At 40.5% G+C, this 24,053-nt stretch overlaps 1 protein-coding gene across 2 annotated transcripts in view; it reads right to left on the bottom strand.

Annotated features, from left to right (window-relative positions):
* The window catches only part of oacyl (O-acyltransferase like), a 69,930-nt gene that overhangs the window by 41,046 nt on the left and 4,831 nt on the right, over positions 1-24,053 (bottom strand). For both annotated transcript variants that reach the window (XM_043680107.1, XM_043680188.1), the window contains 6 exons: positions 18,496-18,637; positions 18,156-18,400; positions 13,397-13,456; positions 9,713-9,883; positions 8,016-8,118; positions 5,151-5,252 (listed from right to left, as the gene is read on the bottom strand). In XM_043680107.1, coding sequence (XP_043536042.1) covers positions 5,151-5,252; positions 8,016-8,118; positions 9,713-9,883; positions 13,397-13,456; positions 18,156-18,400; positions 18,496-18,637 — 823 coding nt within the window. The remainder of the gene's footprint in view (positions 1-5,150; positions 5,253-8,015; positions 8,119-9,712; positions 9,884-13,396; positions 13,457-18,155; positions 18,401-18,495; positions 18,638-24,053) is intronic.

Below are 24,053 nucleotides of genomic sequence, written 5' to 3'. Positions count from 1 at the left end.
CTGTAAAACCTGTGCCCACACCTCCTCCATCACATCTGTCCAAGGCCCTAAAGGAGCCTTCCACATCCATCGAAGTTTTACCTGCACATCCACCAATATCATTTATTGTATCCGTTGCTCCCGATGCAGTCTCCTCTACGTTGGGGAGACTGGGCGCCTCCTAGCAGAGCGCTTTAGGGAACATCTCCGAGACACCAAACGGCCCCCTGACCCAACATTTCAACTCCTCCTCCCACTCTCCTGGGCCTCCTTCACCGCCGCTCCCTCACCACCAAACGCCTGGAGGAAGAACACCTCATCTTCCGCCACGGAACACTTCGATCCCAGGGCATCAATGTGGACTTCAACAGCTTCCTCATTTCCCCTTCCCAAACCTCATCCTCTTTTCAAACTTCCAGCTCCGCAATGTCACCTTGACTTGTCCGGACTTGTCCGACCTGCCTAGCTCCTTTACCACCTATCCACTCCACCCTCTCCTCCCTGACCTATCACCTTCATTCCTCCCCCACTCACCCATTGTACTCTGTGCTACTCTCTCCCCACCCCCACCCTCCCCTAGCTTGTCTCTCCACGCTTCAAGCTCACTGCCTTTATTCCTGATGAAGGGCTTTTGCCCGAAATGTTGATTTCCTTGCTCGTTGGATGCTGCCTGAACTGCTGTGCTCTTCCAGCACCACTCATCCAGAATCTGATGGTGTTGGTAACCCCCTGGCATTTTAAAACTTGGAACATTAGTTCCTGGCATGCTGCAGACAAGCTTCATAACACATTTATTTGACCTTAATGGGGGTTGACAATAAGATTCCTGTTGTGTCCTTTATATGCAGGCGATCATCACACACGTGCGTTGAAATCGGTGCAACATTTTTCTGACATTCGACTGTTGCACATTCTCTAGCTTATTACATTGAATCAAACTATTATCATCTTTGAGACATTTATGAACAAATTATCTTAGACAACTCATCTAATTGACAGAGAATTTTCCTTAGCAAACAGTTTCAGGATATTCTCCTATTCAGTAAGTTACTAGCTGAGATGAGCTTTAGGATGTAACTTTCCTCTTCATAAATGGAGCACATAGATTTAATCTTGGCATCGATGTGTCATCTAATAATTTACCCTTGGTGTGACAGCTGATTAATCTAATTAGGTTGGACAAATGTTACGATTGATACTGAAGAGTTTCGTGAGATTTAAGACTCAGAGTCCCTGAACTTACGTTTGATAACAAATTTGAACAAAAATATCATATTGCCCTTGGTCTTTTTTAAAATTCATTCACAGGATGTGGGCATTGTTGACTGTGCCAACATTTATTGTCCTTCCCAAATTGCCCAGAAGCCAATTAAGAAGCAACCTGCTTGATTATTGGATCATCTAATACACAGCAGATATCAGATAGTACAGGTAAAAGACAAAATGCAGGGAAATGTGAAATTTGAACAGAAAATTCTGGATGGCAGGTTAGTCAGTATTTCTGAAGTGAAGAGACTAGGGTGTAGACCCTTTGTCAATATGTAGAGTTGAAGAAACATATCAATAGACAATCCAATCACAGAACAAAAGACAATGGGTTAAATAGCCTGTAAGCAGCTAGTTTAGCAGAAAACAAGGAAAATGTTAATTGACGTAAAAGATTATCTCCATGAGGCAATACAATGACAGTGAGAAACAAAACAGCTTGGCAATGGCTATAATCTGGATTAGTGGTGCTGGAAGAGCACAGCAGTTCAGGCAGCATCCAAGGAGCTTCTGACTAAAGACCATGGGGAGGGTGCAGACATAGTCTATGGAAAGAACTGAGGCAAACTGAAGAAAATATGAAGGAACAAACTTACCATTTCAACAGTTTGAAAAGGAAAAAGAATACAATTGACCTACATAGTTGATTCACATTTAAGAGGAGACCGAAAGGTCAACCTAGCAAAATTAGATACTTCCCAATGACTGGAATAGTGTTCTGGAAAACACACTACCAAAAAAAAAACTTTTTTTGTCACAGCCATCCCATGACATAAGAGAAATGGGAGGCTTAGCTATCATTTTGTTGTGTTATGGTTTCACTCATTTAACTTTTTGATGAAGTCATGGAGTTGTAACCTACTGAGCACAAATAGCACAGTGTGGGCAGAAATAGAACAGACAAGACAAAACTCCATCAAAAAACACTACACTAGTCTAGAACATTATAGAATGGGAAACTGCTGTTAGAGCAAATGGGCATGAACACACAAAGAAAATAGATTAGTTCCTTACCCAAAGTAACTATACAATTAGATCATCGTATATCTACAACTGCTTGTATTGCAATATTTAGTATTAATGTACAATAAATCATGTTATTTTGAACAGAGTCTGAACGCAGTTCTTGTCAACCAGTCTGTTTTGATCCCAAACTGATAGTATGGCCTCAACCACATGATAAAAGAAAGTCTAGAGTTGCTAAAATCAATGCCCAGACAACAGACTACCAAATGCTGAACAAAAAGAAAATTTGGCTTAAATTTGTTGATTCAATATCCTTGGTTTTGAGGTATGTAGATTCGTAATAATATTTCCCTATAATCTGATTCATTAAGCTCACTAGCATTCATTGCTCCTAAATGGTGACATTACGTTAAAGCATAGAAACAGGCCATTCAGGTTTATTTAATGTTTGAATGACAAACAAGGAGTGACAACGCTGCTACTGTTGCTACAAATCTAATCCCTCTACAATAGGGCTATAATGGCTTCTTCCACACCAATTTTGCAATGTTTTAGTCAAAGAATAGGCAGAGTACATATTCCAAGTGATTCAGGATACACATATCCACTAGTATTCCTATGGGACTTGCAATCAGCCACATGCCTCCAGTTTTCAGAAGAGTAGCAACAAATTTGTGAGGAATGGCATCAAGGAGATATGTCATTAGAAGGTTATGTCATGTGTTGTGATGAGATTTGCAATAGTTGTTTCTGAGTCATTTCAAGTTGGAAACAAAAAAAATCTATCAAATAAATGCTTATAAGTATGCAAAGCAATGGTAAATAATATGTATGTATTTATAAAGCACTTTCCAGTCTTTATGAAGTCCAATAGTGACTAAGCACACTATCCTCTTAAAATGTTCTGGAGTTGAGATGACTGTGTTCAAATTAGCTGCAGCATTTCTTATAAAACACGTAATTATACTTCAAAAATTTGGTTCAAATTCAATATCCTATAACATCAAATAATCAGCAGTGCAAGTTCCTCTTCTAACCTTCAAAGTTAAAAATCACACAACACCAGGTTATAGTCCAACGGGTTTATTTGGAAACACTAGCTTTCGGAGTGCAGCTCCTTCATCAGGTGAAAGCTAGTGCTTCCAATAAACCTATTGGACTATAACCTAGGGTTGTGTGATTTTTAATTTTGTACACCCTAGTCTAACACCAGCATCTCCAAATCATTCTAACCTTCAGTGTGACTGGGTCAAAGCCAATAATGCTGGAGATTTAAATAAAAAACCATAAAGTATTGAAAAAATGTAGGAAGGAGACAGAACCTGTCAGTATTTTGAATCCAATATGACTATTCTTTGGAATGGCCAGTTTAATGAAAGAGTTGCATAAGACATTTAGAAGACAGACCTGCACTTATATAATGATTTTCATGATCTCATGATATAGTTTTGAATTATTGGCACTGTTATGTAGAGTTGAGGATTACCAGATTAGCGACCAACTCATTGAATGACAGAGCAGACTTGATGGGCTGAATGGCCTACTTCTACTCCTATATCTTATTGTCTCATGGTAATGTGGCAGTCAATTTGCTTACATGAATCTTCTACAAAGAACAATGAATGAAGCACATGATTGGTTTCAGCAATATTGATTCAGGGTCATGATGATGAATCAGGACTCCAGAGTACTTATGCACCTATCAAATATTTAATTCTGATATTTGTTTTTTTTTAATTGAGGACTGTGGATATAAATTCAGTGGCTTGTCTGGCAGGGACCCATTTGGAACCCTGGCACACCACTCCTGTATAGAGTCAGTGAAACTTCAAACTTAAAGATTAACAAGGAAGCGATGATGAGTTGACCAGCCATCACCCTGTCAGCAGGAAGCCATCTCCTGCAGACGTGTTCCTGTTTTATCCTTCCAGGAATATACAAATAAAAGGTTAAAAACCAACTGCAGCTGCTAGTCTAAATGTGTTAGTGTCCTGACATACTAATGTATGTACTAATGTGCTGTGAAGGTCACAGTTTTAGAACAGGCATAAAACACCCCTGCACTGGAGGCAAAGAAAAGAAAATAATATTTGCTCTCATTGACCGCTGCTAGCCAACCGCCATCGAAGGGAACCAGGACTAAAGAATCTCAAACTAACCTGAAAAACCAAGGATCTAAAAACCAATTTCTCAACAACAAATACCAATGCTACCTGTACCATTCAATGTAATGGCCACAACTTTTCACTATTTACTCTTCACAAGTAACTCAGACAAGGATCTTTTTTTTTCATTTTTAACTTTCTTTGAACTTACTTCTTATTCCTAATCTGTGAGTATGTTTTGCGTTATTATTTCCAAATGCATTTAAATTGGCTCCTGGATGTAGGTTTGCTCGTTGAGCTGGAAGGTTCATTTCCAGATGTTTTGTCACCATACTAGGTAACATCTTCCGTGGGCCTCAGGCAAAGCACTGCTGATAATTCCTGCTTTCTATTTATTGACTCCTTTTAAAACATACTTTTATTTGGTCTGGGAAAAAGGTCTCCAAATGGAAGGTTCCTTTTCAAATTAACTTTGTTGTGACCAACTGAGGAAGTGAGTTAATAATAAAAAAGGGCTAGCTCATTTCTCCTCACATGGATGCTTTATAATCTGAGGTGTCTTATCTGCACCATAATAAATTGTGGAACTTCACCCAGGGATTAATCATATTATCAGAAGTAGATATTGGTCAGAACATTTAGAAAGAAGTTTCCTCTACTTCTTTGAACAAAGACAGAAGGGATCTATTTCATCCATTTAAAAATACAGAAAACATCTTGTTTAATGTTTCATTGGAAAGGCAGCACCTCTAACAATACAGCAAATGTTCAAGCATCAACCTACAGTTCCTGCTAAACCTGTTAACTGGCCAATGATATTAAACAGCATCTTACCTCTGTAATCTCCTAATAACATAGTCCTTTAGAATTTTGAAGGTCAGACCTTGCTCAGGTTGATGATGCATATTTAATAGTGTTCTTGCACTCAGCAAACCACTGAAAAAGATCACGATACAAATTGGCATTTGTTCAGGGTCAGTGTTGTATTTTTAATGTAGGATTATTTTTGCTTATTAAAATTACCAAAGCCTAATTACTTAATATCTAATTTAACAGGCCATCACAACACATTTATCATTCTTAAATGTAGTACAATTGTGTGGAAGTCTATATTTATTATTTGTTATGCTTTGAAATTCACTGATTTCTTTCACAAATTCTGGTCAATTGCCAGCTGCAGTCCAAGCAGTAGCCATGACTCCCAGTGGCACTGCTGTGCTGCTAGCTCTCAGGTAAATTAGCTGTTTCTGGATACAGGGTAGCTATCTTTAATTAATTGGTAGCTGATGATAAGATGAAGCCCTTCATCCTACTGACCACAACCCCACCTTTGAGACTTACAGTGTCTACTACCATGCAGTAACATTAAGATACATCTTGAAATTTTAAGCTGTGTATTTTGTGAAGTGTTGGGCTGCGCCATCATCATGAGAATGGAAGTGTTTGTGCAACCTTCTGCAGTAAGTTGTTTAATTGTTCTCTGCCGTTCACATCTGCATTCCACAGGGCAGCAGAGCTTTGACATGCTATATCCCACATTAGCTCTGGAATCACTTTTCTCTATCATTCTTCCTTTCTTTAGCTGGCACCTCATTAATAGTTATGCCTGCTGCTGCTCCTGGCATGTTCTCCTACACTCTTTATGGAACCAGCATTGATGGAAATGGTACAGAGAGGTAATGAATTTAGAGATTGTGGGCGGCACGGTGGCACAGTGGTTAGCACTGCTGCCTCACAGCGCCAGAGACCCGGGTTCAATTCCCGCCTTCATTAATAGTTATGCCTGCTGCTGCTCCTGGCATGTTCTCCTACACTCTTCATGGAACCAGCATTGATGGAAATGGTACAGAGAGAGGTAATGAATTTAGAGATTGTGGTTGAGTAAAATTCTCCTGCCACTGATGGCCCACAAGGCCTCATTGATAGACAGATTTGAGTTATAAGATCAGCTTTAAATCTATCCCATTTAAAACTGTGGCTGTGCCACACAAACAATAGCGAGTGTCTTCAATGTGAAGACAGGACTTTATCCCACAAGGACTATGCATTGGTCATTTCTGCAAAGGGGCCAGATACATCAAATATGACAATCTTGTCTGCTTGTCTCAATCTGGTCTAGAAAATATCGGCTTTATCGAAGGGGAGGTGTCCAGTCGTAGGTCCTCCAGCTAACAGTTTGCTGAGCCACAATCTGATGAAAATGTAGTGGGGAAATGCACCATGTGAGAAGAAGCTTCTCAGTCAGTGAAGGGACCCAGGGATGAGAGGAATTACTCATGAGAAGCTCATACAGGCATTTCCAATGTGAGTCAACATATCAAGGTGACAATGGTGTCTCAACATACGTTTTCAGTCATACACCTTGTCTCAGAGGAGCCACAGACTAGAGGATCAGAACCAATTGGATGTGTGGGGCAAGCTCTAGTTTTTGGTTGTCAAGTGATGCAGCCTACAATTTAAAAGGCTGCTGGACAAAACCCAGAGAGTTAGGCTTTGCCACACAAAATAGTCTTCCCTGTTTGCTGCATGTTCAAGATCTGCTCCCAGTAGTGAAGGCATTCACTAGTAATACTTAAATAAGGTGACCTGTATCTGACCTCACATGCTTTGGCATACTCAAGCATTGAGTTCATTGGCAGGTACATGCTAACCTTTATATCCTGGAGTGTTCCTCCTGCTGGTGGTTCCCCGTATGAAGCTTGTGACCTCTTTTCCTTTTTGTTACACTTTGGTTGAAATGGTGCTGCCCCAATACAACAATTGGATCGATCTGATTCTTTCCTTATTCTACAGAATCTCCAAGGCTGATCAGAGATCTGAGCTTTCCCACAACAATAGAAACATGAAGAGCATGTTAGACAGCAACTTCCAAATCTACATCCATTTTGAGGGACATGGGCAGCAGGCACATGGGCACACCACCATCTGCAAGTTGCCTCAAAGCCACTCAGCATCCTGATTTGGAAATATATCACCATACCTTCATTGTTGCTGGGTGAAAATCCTAGAATGCCCTAGTTAACATCATTGTGGGTCTACCTACTGCCCATGGAAGGAGGCAGCTCACCACTACCTTCTCAAGTGCAACTGGGGACATGCAAGAAATGCTGACCAGCCAGCAATGTCTATAAGAAAATGATGCTTGCACTAGTTTTGTGCACAGTCTAGGACAATTGGATTGTACCTGGACCACAATTTTCATCCAGCTACTTAGTGGTATATGCTGAGAGAAAATACACTCATTTTGAAAAAACATTCAAAAACATAAATAAACTTTCCAGTCTGAAGCCACAGCCAATCTAAATCACCTTCGGATTGCCAAAGAGACTATTTTATTTTTGCATTATATCAATAAAACATCAGGCATCAGCCACAATCTCCCAACTGAGAAACAGAATGGAACTGCAGTGTAATCTAGAACCGTGTGTCACATGTTTCATGTAATATTTAAAGTATGTCTTCACCAGTGATACATACAGTATGAAACACAATTTAATACAGCCTTGAGGATCTCAGTACTTGATTAGTTTGTTGATAGTGAATATGTTCAATGTACTGTCAATAATCATACCCAAATTCTTCTTTTACCCCTCATTGGTGCCTGAACAACTCCATCAGTTGCCTGGTAATTTTTTACAGGCAAGGAGTTACAAAGGTCACATCACCGTTCACCTGTTCCAATGAAGCTGTTTAACTCACCTAATCAGGAACAAACTATCCACTGTCAAATAGAATGGACCGCCCAGAGAAAAAATATAAAGGGCATTGTTTGGGACAGACACCAACCACTGTACAGGATTGTCTAAAAGAAATGAATAAAAATATACTTTTGAAGTTATTAAAGTGGATTCATTAAGTGGACATTTTTTAAGTATGATGTAAACGTACAGAGAAAATTATTTGCTTCACATAAAGCTAAGAGAATACGTAATAAGAGTTCATGACTTCCATGACCCTGGTAATATTTTGACTTCCTAAGGATTATACCCAATTCTCAATTTGCCGAGAAAAGAAACCTACAGCAAATATATTTTTCAAGAATATAAATCCCTGAAATTTTTTCTCCAATCCCCAAAGGTACTGAATGATGACAGTATCATGCAACACATTGTTCAATTCTGCTTGTCCTAAACTGCAAGCAAAATATTCTCAGTTCCAGTAGCAAGTGAACATCACAGAACTAATTTTATCTTTTTGTGCTCATTTCTTCATTTTAAAAAAATTGCATTAACAGAACAGAAAATCAAATTGGCTGAATGAGGGCGAATCATTTTACATGGCGAATGTCATATATTGTTCTGCTTTAGAATCATAAATGCAGAATGTTATCCCTGATGCTCCTGGAGTAGATGATAATCTGTTATTATCTTTATTGCAAAAAACTTCAATGTCTGAAATAGATACTTATCTGAGCTACCTCTAGAGGATTTATCAAAACCAATTAATTAGTTTGCTTAGAATTCAATTATAGATATCAAATTAATTGGTGGAGAAAAATATTCCTTTTAAGCACAGTCATAGAGACATACAGCATGGAAACAGACCCTTTGGTCAACCAGCCCATACCAAACATAATCCCAAACTAAACTCATCCCACCTGCCTGTTCCTGACTCATATCCCTCCAAACCTTTCTTATTCGTGTGTCCATCCAAATGTCTTTTAAATGTTGTAACTGTACCCGCATCCACCCACTTCCTCCGGGAGTTCATTCCACACTTGAACCGCCCTCTGTGTAAAAAATTTGTCTCATGTCTTTTTTAAATCTCTCTCCTCTCGCCTTAAAAATGTGTCCCCAGTCGTGAAATTCCCCATCTTAGGGGAAAAAAACACTATCAACTCTATCTATACCTCTCATTATTTTATAAACTTCTATCAGATCACCTCTCAATCTTCTATGCTCCAGTGAAAAAAAATCCCAGCCCATCCACCCTTTCTTTCTAACTCAAACATTCCAAATGTGACAACATCCTGATAAATCTCTTCTGAACCCTCTCCAGCTTAATAATATCCTTACAAGAACTGGGTGACCAGAACTGGACACAGTATTCCAGAAGAAGCCTCACCAATGGCCTGTACAATCCCAACATAACGCCCCAAATCCTGTACTCAAAGGACTGAGTAATGAAGGCAAGCGTGCCAAATGCCTTTGTCATTATCCTGTCTATATGCGACACATCTACTTTATACTTCTATTGTCAGTTTGCCTGCATGTCATATAAGGAAAGTTTGTAAACAGAGGTACATCATGACAGCCCTATCATTTTTAATTAGCTGTTTTATTAATATTTTTCGCTCAAATTTTCCCTTTATTGTAAGTGAATGTTTCAAAACAAACAATATAATAACTACAAAAAGGCATGCATGCAACAGATAAGCTTAATATAATCAACTTTACCTAGATTATTAAACAGAGTGAAATGGCAGACGTGCCCTGAAATTATCCACAGTAAACTCAAAACTCGGATCCCGTTTATTACTGAATATGATCTCATGGTGTTCTTAGTGGATAACAGGGCAGGGACACTGTTTTGTATGGCAAAGCTTGATAGTATCCAGTTGATGATATCTGCAAAGACCAAATACCATGGAAAAAACAGGTATATTATTAGTACCATGATGATTACTGTAAATTACTGTAGTGTCCTTTTAAATCTATTCAAAGAACTAGTGCTCCATGTAATTCCTTATTTTTCAACTTGTTTCATTTAACTTCAACAATACTTTACTTCCACGCCCGTTTTACTGGTAAGTATGATATTAAATTGACCTGATTAACATTAATTGCTTCTCACTTCAAAGATGCTCCCTGACATGAGCAGTTACCAACATTTTCTGTTTCCATTTGCAATTGAAAGTCTTTGGTGTCTTAATAAAAGTTCAAGACATTTTAACTCAGTTAGGATCATTTGCCAAGTTTAAGGTAATACCACATTAAGAAATCACATAGGAAGGTAGGGAAAGATTGTAATATGTTGCAGATAGATGTTTCGTTAATGTGAATTTGCAGTAACGTGATGACAAATTGGGAACACTAAAGCACAAACTTTAAAGCGTGTATTGGTTATAATGTGATTCCGATCCCATTAGTTTAAGTGGTGCTGCTATTGCATGATTTTCTTATAACACAAGATTGCACATGAATGAAACTACCACTTTGTAGCAAAACCGACTGCATTTGATTCGAGAATGCATGTACTTCAGAGATAAACTTTGAGTTTTAGGAACTTACTTCTTATGTTTGGGATTAACGTGACACATCAGAGTGGTATAAGAGTTTATTGAAACAGATATATCCAAGACAAAACATTGCTTTATTATTAGCTTTTTCTCCTGAAACTATTTCTCAAATAATCAATACTTTTTGAGAATTGAAACAAGATAAAGAAATGTCAAGTGGAGAGATGATGGCATAATGGTAATGTCTCAGGATTAGCAATGCAGACATAAGAGGGGAAAGAATAAAAGGGAACCTGAGGGGCAATTTTTTACACAGAAGGTGGCATGCATATGAAATGAGCTGCCAGCAGAAGTGGTTGAGGTGGGTACATTAACAACATCTAAAAGGCATTTGGACAAATACATGGATAGGAAAGGTTTAGAAGGATATGGGTCAAGTGCAGGGAAATGGGGTTAGCGTGGATGGACACTTTGGTCAGCATGGACCAGCTTGGGCCAAAGGGCCTATCTCCGAGCTGTAGGTCTCTATGACTCTGTGAGAGAAGATTTATGTTTTGGGCAGATATTCCACCACAGTAGCTGGTAGAATTTAAATTAAATTAATAAATATGAAATTGAAAGTTAGGACAGAAACTTAAGATGAGGAGGAATTTTTACAGCCAGAAGGTGGTGAATCTGAGTAAATCATTCATATGGAATGTTGTGAAGGCCAAGTCATTGACTGTCTTTAAGACAGAGATAGGTGGGTTTTTGCTTAATTAGAGAATCAAGGGTGATGGGAAGAACAGGGTTGATAAAGGTATTAGACTGATCGAATGGTAGAGCAGACCTGATCAGGCTGAATGACCTAATGCTGCTCCGATATCTTATAGACTAAGAGTTCACACAAAGCTTTTGCAAAGGGATGTGGAAGAATTTAATTGGATATAGGCAAAATATTGGTTTCCGAATGATGCATTAAATATTTGGTACTAAATTCTCAGAAGCTTTCAGGCTTATCGGCTTTCCTAACTTACATGCTCAAGAACATCTTTTGCATTCATTAGCATTCCATAACTAACAATTAACACCTCAGCCTGGCTGGAATTCCATGTACAGGCACAATCTGGGTGCGCAAAAATTAGGAAGATGTGTTCAAAAACTCAACCATATATAAAATATACAATGTGTCTGCATGGCTGGGTGGACCTCGTCTTCCAAGCCATTGCGATTACAAACTTTTTCAGTATCATGGTTCCTTCAAAATCAAGCTTTTCTTTTCCCAAATGCTTAACAGTAAAATTGAAGTCTGACCAGATCAACCAACTCATGGAAAGTCTCAGTCATATGCGGTCTTGCTTTCTCTTGTTGCTCTTTAACACTTACAGAGTGAAGATTGAAGATGACTCTGGCAACAAGCTTGTTCAAGTGAAGAAGCCACAATATCTGGTGTCAGAAAAACTGACAGGGGCAAGCAAACGAAGCTTAATCCCAAATGATTTTAATTCAAAAGAATGCTTAATTCAAAAGTGTCACACAAAAGTTGGTTAGATAGGAAGAACAATATCAAATGAAACTTTGTGTGTTGCTGTGAGGGGCAGTGGAAGGATACTAGGGAATAGAAGGGGGAAACAGGGTGCAGAAGGGAGAATCACAGTGTTACGGGCGAGGTGGACAAGAAAACATAGAATTATACATAAAACTGCAGATGCTGGAAATCTGAAACAAAAAACAGAAATGGAGAAACTCAGCAGGTCTGGTGTGAAGAGAGAAATGGAGTTAACATGTTGAGTCCAGTGACCCTTTTTCAAAACTGTTCTAATGCTGCCAGACCTGCTGAGTTTCTCCAGCAATTTCTGATTTTATTTAAGGACATGTAGGAGTTGCATATTTAAGGTGGGGAAGACAATGGGGTAAGGAGAAAGAATAGATGAATAAACAATAAGACTAAGGCTGGACTTGGGGATCTGAATGGAAGTGGGACCAGGGGGAAGAAAAGATATATCTAGTTAGGTAGTGAAAAGGCCAATAGTCATGTGGGAAAGTAAGACGTTGATCGACAGTGTTTGGAGAAAAGTGTAGCAAAGAACGCAGGGTGAAGGCTGAATGAATCAGATTAAATATTTAGAGTCATAGAATTATAGAGATGTATAACATGGAAACAGACCCTTCGGTCCAACACATCCATGCTGACCAAATATCCCCAATTAATCTAATCCCATTTGCCAGCATTTACCCCATATCCCTCTAAACCTTTCCTATTCATGTAACTATCCAGATGCCTTTTAAATGTTGTAATTTTACCAGCCTCCACCACTTCCTCTGGCAGTTCATTCCATACAAGCACCACCCTCTTCATGAAAAAGTTGCCTCTTAGGCCCCTCTTAAATCTTTCCACTCTCACCTTAAATCTATGCCCCCTAGTTTTGGACTACTCTACCCTGGGAAAAATCCTTGGCTATTTACCCTATCAATGCCCCTCATGATTTTATAAACTTCCATAACATTACCCCTCAGCCTCTGACACTCCAGGGAAAACAGCCCAGCCTGCTCAGCCTCAGTCCATAGCTCAAACCCTCCATACCTGGCATACCTTCCTTGTAAATCTTTTCTGAAACCTCTTAAGTTTCAAAACATCCTTCCTATAGCAGAGAGACCTACAAGCATCATCACTTTTCAAAATCGTCATGCAAAATGATGGCTTCACAGAAAATGTGCAGAAAATAAGGAGGAGACCTGAGATTTCTCCCCTCAGAGAGAATCAAAATAGAAACTAAAAAATAGCATGGGTCCAGTAATCCCTTACAGCCTTAGCACTGAAGTGAATTACTCTCTGCAAAATAAAGGAGAATAAACTCTATCAACACCCCAAACCTGTCCTGTGGTTCATTTAACTCTGAGCAGAAGGGTATCAAAGACTCACCAGCAGTGGTGGTGGTGGTGGCACATTCAGCTGCACAGGAGCATTCCCAGATCCGTTTATCTGTAAGTGAACAACATGGGGATGAAACCATTAATGCACACTGTCATTCCTATGTTTGAAGGACTGTATCTACCAGAGGAGCTAATGAAGGCAAAAAGAATCAGGTTATGCTAATGCATAGAAGACAAAGTAAGCATTAAGGCTTCAAAAACTCCAAATGTATTTAATGTGACAGAATGAAGAAGAAGAAAAACCATTTGTGGGTCATTGAGAAAGCACTACACTAAGGCTGGAGGGAAGTTTTCATTCAAGATAGAGCCTGAAGGATAGCTTAATTATGTCAAGATCTCAAATGGAAACAAATATCCCATTCCTACTATTTTTCACAGATCAGGACTTCCATGATCAACTTATCCCAGCAGCTGTGCTAGCATTAGGAGGAAGAAGAGAAGAATAAATGCACAGCACCAACAAGCTAAGGGATGCAGTTGTGAATATGAAACATTGCCTGTAGAGGGGAACCAGGGTCTTCACTGCTGTCATCGTCACTGACCAGAGTGTAAACTAGATGAACCAAACACATCGATCTGGACCCAATATACCAACCACTACAGCGGACAGCTGAAACTGACAACCGGAAGCGGCAGGGACAGACCACTATAAACACTGGAGAAAACATCAAAGAAGCACTTCGCAGGAGGCTCCCAAGCACTGATGATGTCGCCTAGCCAGGGGACGAAACGTTTGCAACAAACACTTCCAGCTTGGCGAACAGAACCACAACAACGAGCACCCGAGCTACAAATCTTCGCACAAACTTTGAAAACTAGATGAATGCAGATGGAAGTGCCCATTGGTTAACATGGAAGGTATGAGTTGCCATGATGGTTTGCAGCGGGTCAGAGGTCAGTATGGGGTTGGAAGATGTATTGGTAAGATTTTTTTGAACTTACTTTACGAAAGTTTCTCTCATCCAGAAAATTGTTCATGGCACCTCCAAGGGGTTGTGAACCATAACTGCCTTAAAACCTGACCCAATTCAAAGAAACCTGGTACAGAGGGTTATACTGGACCTGGTTTTGGAAACGAGCCTAGTCAGGTGAGGGAACTTCCAGTGGGGGAGCATTTTGGGAATAGTGCCTATAATACTGTCAGTTTTAAGATACTCATGGGTAAGGATAACAACAGTCCTCAGGTGAAGGTGTTACATTGGAGGAAGGCGAACTACAACAATATTAGGCAGGAACTGAAGAATATTAACAGAGGTAGCTGTTTGAAAGTAAATCTACATCAAACATGTTGGAGTATTTCAAACAGCAGTTGATAAGAGTTCAGGATTGGCATGTTCCTGTGAGAATGAAGAACAGGCATGGCAAGTTACGTGAATCTTGGATGACCAGGGATGTTATAACCTTGGTCAAAAAGCATAAGGAAGCATACATAAAGTTTAGGATGTTGGGAATTGGCACAGTCCTTGAAATATTTAATGAAAGTAGGAAAGAACATAAACAAGGAATTAGAAGGGCTAAAAGGGGTCAATAAAAGTTTAGATTCCTTGCAGTATGGAAACAGAACCTTTGAGCCAACAAGTCCACACTAACCCTCCGAAGGGTAACCCACCCAGACTCTATATTTGCCCCTGACTAATGTACCTAACACTATGGGCAATTTAACATGGCCAATTCACCTAATCTGTATATCTTTGGATTGTGGGAGGAAACGTACACAGAAATGGGGAGAATGTGCAAATTCCACACAGTCACCCAAGGCGGGAATCAAACCTGGGTCCCTGGCGCTGTGAGGCAGCAGTGCTAGCTTTGATCAGGCTGGCTTATGCCCAAAATGTCGATTCTCCTGTTCCTTGGATGCTACCTAATTTATTGTGCTTTTCCAGTGCCACACTTTTCGACTCTTACCTCCAGCATCCGCATCCTCGCCTTTTCAGATAAAAAGCAAGAGGGTAGCCAGGAAAAGGGTTGGCCTGCTCAAGGGCAAAGCAGGGAGCCAAGGAGGTAGGTGAGGTCTTAAATGAATACTTTATGTCGGTATTCACCAAAGAGAAGGAATTAGTGGAAGATGATCTCAGGGAAGGGAGTATCATTTTTATAAACCACATTGCTGTTAGAAAGGAAGAGGTAATGTGCATTTTAGAAAGCATGAAGGTAAATAAGTCCCCAGGTCCTGATGGGATCTATCGCAGAATATTGAGGGAGGAAAGAGAACGTATTGATGGAGCATTGACAGACATCTTTGTATTCTCTTTGGCCACAGGTGGGGTCCCAAAGGACTGGAGAATAGCCAATGTTATGCAATTGTGTAAGAAGTGTAGCAGAGATAATCCTGGAAATTACTGACCTGTGAACCTCAAGTTGGTGGAAGGGAAATTATTAGAAAAGATTCGCAGGGACAAGATCTATGCATATTTAGAAGCAAATGGACTTATTACCAATAGACGGATTGGGGAGGTCACACCTCACTACGTTGATCGAGCTTTTTGTGGAGGTGATGAAGATGATTGATGAGGGAAAAGCGGTTGATATTATCTTCATGGACTTTAGTAAAACCTTTGACAAGGTCCCTCATGGCAGACTGGTACAGAATGTTAAGTCACATGGTATGAGGGGCGAGCTGGCAAGATGGATACAGAACTGGCTTTATCACAGGAGACAGAGGGTAGGGTTAAAAGATGCTTTTTTAGAATGGAGAACTGAACTAGTGGTGTTCCACAGGGGTCAGTGCTGGGACCTCTGCTGTTCATTATCTACATAAAGGATTTGGAGGAAAATGTAACTGGTCTAATCAGTAAGTTTGCAGATGATACAAAGATTGGTGGAGTTGCAGATAGTGAGGAGGATTGTCAGAAGATACAGGATATAGATAGTTGGAGGCATGAGTAGAAAAATGACAAATGGAGGTTAATCCAGACAAATGTGAGGTAATGCATTTTGGAAGGTCAAGTACAAGTGGAAATTATACAGTGAATGGCACAATCTTTAGGAGTATTGATATGCAGAGTGATCTGGGAGTACAGGTCCATAGATCACTGAAGGTGGTAGCGCAGGTAGATAAGGTAGTAAAAAAGTCTTATCTTTATTGGAAGGGGCATTATGCATAAGGATAGACAAGTTATGCTACAGCTTTATAGAACTTTAGTTAGGCTACACTTGGCATATTGTGTAAAATTCTGGTCACCATGCTACCAGAAGGATATGATTGCTTTGGAGAGGATAGAGAAAAGATTTTCCAGGTATGGGGGATTTTAGCTATGAAGAAAGGTTGGATAGGCTGGATTTGTTTTCACTAGAATGCAGGAGGCTGAGGGGGCGACCTGATAGAAATTTATAAGATTGTAAATGACATGGATAGAGTGGAAAGTATGAGGCTTTTCCCCAGGATAAAGGGGTCAATTACTAGGGGATATAAGTTCAAGGTGTGGGGAGCAAGTTCAAAAGAGATGTGCGAAGCAAGTTCTTCACACAAAGGATGGTGAGTGTCTGGAACGTTCTGCCAGAGGAGGTGGTGGAAGCAGACACAACAGCAGCATTCAAAAAACACCTGGACAAGAACATGAATAGGAAGGGAACAGAGGGATAATTTGCTTATCCTTATACTCAAAGCCCCTTCTAAGTGAAGACAGTTTTAGTATGGAAAGGCGAAATGTGTGAACTTGGCGTGGACTTGGAGGGCCAAAGGGCCTGTTCCTGTGCTGCATTGTTCTTTGTTCTAGGTGCCTATCCCTGCAGCGGAGCTGGCCAGATTGTGTTTATAGGGAGTGGGTAAGAATCTACACCAGCCTCACCCTTTCTGCAATGTCAAAAATCAGGGGTGCCAAGAGTCGAGTCCTGGCTACGTTTTTTTAAATTTTGCAGAGTTCTCCCCAACTCCATGAAAATCCAGTTCTGTGGTCAGATAGCTTCCTCTATGCAGTAAAATAATTATGTGAAGAAGCCTTCAGGGGCTGATTTACACAATAATATCACATTAGGGATTATATTTCTTTTACTAATAATGTTTTAAGGAGTCAGCCAAAAACAGCATAGATGATACCCCCCACAAGTTTGCTTGTAAAGCTGGATTACAAGATCCAATAATAAGGTAGTAATTTAAGAAACAAATAATTAAATATCCGGAGCTATGTGTTATCCAAATTTACTACTGCAAGGACTAACATTATTTTAACATTACAGCATTATGATTTTAGGGGGATTTCCAACTTGCTTTGTTAGCATAAAATGGACATTACAGTCAACCAGTTTATGAGATCTTCTGAAAATCAGGTAGTTTCTCTCAAGTGCAGCCAATCTACAATGTTGGTTTTATATCTAAGCATGAAAGGGAAAATATCCTATCATTTCTACCCTGACCCCTCTTCAACTGTTTGGTTATTTACAAAATAATAGACAAGTGAAATTTGCATTCATAAATTTAAGAGAAGTTATGGATTGGAAATTAAATGTTCTAATGTAGCTGCCTCCAGGTCATATACAGTGAAATATAGCCCTTTCCATTCTGCCCAATTATCATTTTCAGCCACAATGTTAGCATAGCCACCATCCATGTCACCCCATGCCAACTTAATATTATGTAGTCATGTGTCAAGATAGTTTCATAAAGTAAGTTTAAGCTCAGTAAGGGCAACAAATACTGTCCTTGCCAGTGACACTCATATCCATCAAATAACTTTTTAAAAAATTCACATTACGTCATGATACAACATCTATTTCACTGATATGTTATTATAATGTTAAATGCATCTTACCTACTCCATTGCTGTTTTCTGTTGTTTCCATTGGATTTTGTCCTGGTGATTCAAGCTTGGATTTTGGGGTACTTACTTGCAATTGCTGACCATTTATTTTATGAAATGAAACTGTCCCATAGTGCTTGTGAGCTGAACTTAAACTATCCTTCAGCTTGTTACCAGCTGATTTGGTCTTCCACTCTTTCATTGTAATAAACATTGTCCCAGATATCGTCATGATAATGAAAAGAACAACAACAAACCTGTTTTAGAAAAAAAGATTTTAAGAGACATTCTCCATGTAAAATATGCAAGTGTAATGTTAAGTCATAAGGTATTATGTATGTGTAATACGTACATACAAATGCCAACAAAGACATCAATGTTAGGAACATTATTTTGGCAATACACACTTTTCACTCTGTATATGTTGTTATTTGCAAGGAATAATAATATTGGAGAAGGAGATATGAAAGACGTGTTCTTGTACTTGAACAAACCTGAAAGTAGAAAACAAAGCTAAAGGTATATTGTTTGATAATACAAATGTAGATTTGACTATGCAATTTATTAAAAACTATAATAAATTAACACCAAATCTTGTCATCCACATTTGTACTTAAAAACTGGAAATGAGACAATAATAATATTAGCAGTAATCCATATTTGCAACCAAATGTCTACGGTTTGCACACCAACTGAAATTTTACAACACCACATGCTCATTTTGCCTTACTCTCCATTGAAACAGAATGGATTCACCATATGACCCACCAGCAATAAGGAACATTTGTAGCTTCTTGAAAAGATCATGAATTTTGTAACTGTTTTTAAGAATATTTAGTAAGGACTTTAAATATCTGTGTAAATTATAGAGAACAGAGAAGCAGCAGAAGGCCATTCAGCCTCTTGATGCTATCCTGACATTCTAGATCATAGCTGATCATTTACTTCAATACTCTTATAAAATATCTATATCCTATTCTGTTATTAGTAGCTGAAAATTTAGTAATCTCTGGAAGGTTAATTTTCAGACACTGCATCACCATACTAGGTAACATCATCAGTAAGCCTCTGGTGAAGCATTTGTTTTATGTCCCATTCTTTTGGAAACACATCGATTTGGACACCATCTACCACCCTCTGAGAAAAAGAACAGGAAATGACATCACCAACACAGAAACTTACATCACCAACCCAAGGAAACCTAAACACATAAATAGAAAGCAGGACACAACACCAGCACTTTATTGGAGGCTCACCAATGATGTTACGTAGTATGGTGATGAAACGTCTGAAGAAGAACCTTTCAGCTCAGCGAGAAAACATACATCCAGAACCTCAACATGAGCACAAATCTTCTCAAAACTTGCTAATTTATCAATCTCTTCCTTGAACTTACTTGAAGACTGAATTTTTGAAGCCCTCTAAAGTAGAGAATGCCAAAGATTCAGAGACTGAGCTGTCAAGACTCAGTCCAGTGTTAACAACCACCCTTGCTTCCCACTGTCACAACACTTTTTTCTCTTCCCATTTTATTTTCTCTAGCTGGACCTGATGAATTGACTGTGGCCAACCCCTTGACCAACATGACCAGCCAGTCCTGAACAAGATATGACTGGTGCCAATACATCACCTCAATCACACCAGCCCCCTCCCCTTAAATACCTGTTTTGGAGCCAAATGACTGACCATGACTTACTCGCTGGACTGTAGAGATACAGGCCCCCTAAATGAGAATACTCCACCCAAACATCTGATTGTGGTCAATTCCCATGATCTGTATAGGTGGCTGCCCTTGACATTATATGACAGGACCACTTAACTGACAGGGATCTCCATGGACTTCACTGAGGACAACTCTTTTCAGAGTTCAGTACACGACTGCTTGCTTGATGCATCTGCAGTGTGTTGGCTGGGTAAGATGCTGGCAAACGGAGGAGGTTGTGCTCCCTACATTGAGGAATGCTGAGCAGCAAGGCTAGCCACTTAGCTATGTGTCTGCACTAATTGACAAGGCAATGCAAAGCAGTCAAGAATGGTCTCAGCATTATGCGAGCAAGTGTTAAGAGAACAAGCTAGCTGCTCTAAGCTTGCAGGTAAGCATTAAGTAAGTGAGTGCTGAGAGAGAAAGTTAGCAGGTCTGAGATGCAACCTAGTCCAGTCTGTGAGCTAAGTGTTACAGTACAAGGTGTCCTTGCTGCAATGCTAATTGTTGGTGCACACCCTGCCATCTAAGTCTATACATCCAGAGTGCACTACCAATGTATCAGGGAGGTGCCAACATGGTCGTGAGGGATTGCTGGATTCCACATGCTGATGTCCGCGGGGGTGAAGGCTGCAGACAGCTGAACTGTGGCCCTGAATTGTGTCCTGGGTTTCAGTGCAATAATTGGTAACATCGAGGTCCTTTGGAGCAGGCAGAGCTGAAACCAACTGATACATGCTCTGGTTCCCATTTCACGTTTTCTCTATATTGAATTTGCTCCATTTTGACAGAGCAGCGAGGAGAGAAGGTGAAGTGAAGTGAGGGCTGCCAGGAAGATAAGGCTTAATTTATATTTTGGCAGTGGCTAAACCCGAGATACTGCACGTGTAGTATCTCCCTCCTGCCCCCTCTTCTAACCGGGAGAAAAAAACTCTGTTTCTTTCTTATCTTTCTTTTTCATATATTTAAGTGCATTGTTTGGTTTTAGTTCATATAAAGCTAAGCTTACAATGGCAGGGCACCTCAGACCGGTGGCATGTGCCTCTTGCTTGATTTGGGAGCTTAGGAACGTGCCTGACATTCCTGACTCTTACACTTGCAGAAGTGTGTCCAGCTGCAGCTCTTGTTTGACAACATGACGGCTCTGGAGCTGTGGATGGACTCACTGTGGAGCATCCGCAATGCTGAGGAGGTCGTGGATAACACGTTTAGTGAACTGGTCACACCGCAGGTTAGAATTGCTGAGGGAGACAGTGAATGGGTAACCAAAAGACAGAAAAAGAGTAGGAAGGCAGTGCAGGTGTCCCCTGCAGTCATCTCCCTCCAAAACAGGTATACCATTATGGATACTGTTGGGGGAGATGGCTCACCAGGAGAGGGCAGCAGTTGTCAAGATCATGGCACCGTGGTGGGCACTGCTGTTCAGAAGGGCGGGAAAAAGGCTCACAGGGCCAGAGTCATAGGGGATTCTATTGTAAGGGGAGCAGAAAGACGGTTCTGTGGCTGAAAACGGGACTCCCGGATAGTATGTGGCCTCCCAGGTGCTCGGGTCAAGGATGTTACCGATCGGCTGCAGAGCATTCTAAAAGGGGAGAGTGAACAGCCAGTTGTCTTGGTGCAGTTAGGCACTAACGATATAAGTAAAAAAAGAGATGAGGTCCTGAAAGCACAATTCAGGAAACTAGGAGAGAAGTCAAAAAGGAGGACCTCATAGGTAGTGATCTCGGGATTACTACCAGTGCCACGCGCTAGCCAGAGTAGAAAAGAAAGAATAGACAGGATGAACACGTGGCTTGAGGGATGGTGTAAGAGGGAGTGGTTCAGATTTGTTGGACACTGGGACTGGTTCTGGGGAAGCAGGGACTATTACAAATTGGATGGTCTACACCTGACAAGACTGGAACTAGTGTCCTTGGGGAATTTTTGCTACTGCTATTGGGGAGGTTTTAAACTAATGTGGCAGAGGGCTGGGAATCAGATGAGAAGACAAGTAGACAGCGAGGTGAAACTGGAGACTGTAAGAGTCATGAAGTTAGCATTAATAAGGAGAAGAATAGTCTGAGAGCAGATGTACGCAAAAGAATTGGTGGCCAGAAGTGCATGTACTTTAATGCAAGGAGTATAGTGGGTAAGGCAGATGAACTTGGGCCTTGGATTAATGCCTGGGAGTATGATGCTATTGGTTGAAGGAAGGGCATGATTGGCTACGTGTTAGGTGAAGCGGTAAGTGTAGGAGTATGGGTCTGGGTGGTATACGCTTCGGCGGGTCGGTGTGGACTTGTTGGGCCGAAGGGCCTGTTTCCACACTGTAAGTAATCTAATCTAATCTAATCTAATCTAAAAGGGGGGGGGGTGGAGTTGCATTGCTGGTCAGGGATGATATCATGGCTGTGCTAAAGGAGGACACTTCGAAGGTCTTGGGTAGTGAGGCATTATGGGTGGAGCTGAGAAATAAGAAGGGTGCAGTTACATTGTTATGACTTTATTACAGGCCTCCCAACAGTGAGTATGAGGGAGAAGAACAAATAGGTAAACAGATTATGGAAAGATATAGAGGCAATAGGGTAGTGGTGATGGGAGATTTTAATTTTCCCAACATTGACTGGGATACACTTAGTGTCAGAAGTCTGGATGGTGTAGAATTTGTAAGAAGTGTCCAGTAGAGGTTTCTAGAGCAGTATGTCAATAGTCTGATGAGGGAGGGGGCCATATTGGACCTGGTACTGGGGAATGAGCCAGGACAAGTGCTAGAAATTGCAGTGGGGGATTTCTTTGAGAACAGTGACCACAATTCTATAAGTTTTAGAATACTCATAGATAAAGTAGAGAGTGGTCCTAAGGGAAGAGTACTAAACTGGGCCAAGGCCAATTATATCAAAATTAGGCAGGAGCTCAGAAATGTGGATTGGACACTCCTATTTGAAGGGAAGTCCACATTTGAGATGTGTGAGGCATTCAAAGATAGGTTAAAGATAGTACAGGATATGCATGTCCTGTTGAAGGCAAAAGATAGGAAGGGCAAGATTCGTGAACTGTGGTTGACAGGAGAAATTGTACGACTAGCCAAGAGGAAAAGGGAAGCGTACATAAGGTCGAGGCAGCTAAGAACAGAACGGCCCCGGACGAATATCAGAAGAGTAGGAAAAGTCTTAAATGAGGAATCAAGTGGGTTAAAAGGGGTCATAAAATAGCTTTAGCAAGCAGAATTAAGGAGAATCCCAAAGCCTTTTATTCTTATATAAGAAGCAAGTGGGTAACTAGAGAAAGGATTGGTCCACTAAAGGATAATGAAGGAAGACTGTGTGTCAAACCTGAGAGAATGGGTGCGATTCTGAATGATTACTTTGCATCAGTTCACTGAGGAGAGGAACATGATGAATGTTGAGATTAGAGATAGACGTTTGACTAGGCTAGATCATGTTGACATAAGTAGGGAAGATGTGTTGGGTAGGCTAGAGGTTATTAAGGTGGACAAATCCCCAGGACCGGATGGGATCTATCCCAGGTTGCTGAGGGAGGCGAGAGAGGAAATAGCTGGGGCCCTGACAGATATCTTTGTGGCATCCTTCAATACAGGTGAGGTGCTGGAGGACTGGAAGATTGCTCATGTTGTCCCCCTGTACAAGAAGGGGAGTAGGGATATTCTGGGTAACTACAGACCAGTGAGCCTGACGTCAGTGGTGGGAAAGTTGCTGGAGGGGGTACTGATGGATAGGATCTATTTATATTTATAAAATAATGGGCTTATCAGTGATAGGCAACATGGTTTTGTGTGGGGGAGATCATGCCTTACCAACTTAATAGAGTTCTTCGAGTAAGTGACCAAGTTGATAGATGAAGGAAGAGCTGTTGACTTTAGTGAGGCATCTGACAAGGTTGCCCAGGGCAGACTAATGGAGAAAGTGAAGTCACATGGTGTGCAGGGTGTTCTAGCTAGGTGGATAAAGAACTGGTTGAGCAACAGGAGGCAGAGAATAGTAGTTGAAGGAAGTTTCTCGAAATAAAGAAAGGTGACCTGTGGTGTTCCACAGGGATCAGTGCTAGGGCCACTGTTGTTTGTACTATACATAAATGATCTGGAAGAGGGCACTGTTGGTATGATCATCAAATTGGCAGATGACACGAAGATTGGTGGAGTAGCAGAAAGCATAAGGAACTGTCAGAGAATACAGGAGGATATAGATAGACTGGAGAGTTGGGCAGAAAGG

Source organism: Chiloscyllium plagiosum, chromosome 1 (assembly GCF_004010195.1).
Source record: "Chiloscyllium plagiosum isolate BGI_BamShark_2017 chromosome 1, ASM401019v2, whole genome shotgun sequence".
Taxonomy (NCBI): Eukaryota; Metazoa; Chordata; class Chondrichthyes; order Orectolobiformes; family Hemiscylliidae; genus Chiloscyllium; species Chiloscyllium plagiosum.
Note: the sequence above shows the minus strand (reverse complement) of the source record. Positions and strands in the feature narration are given on the sequence as shown.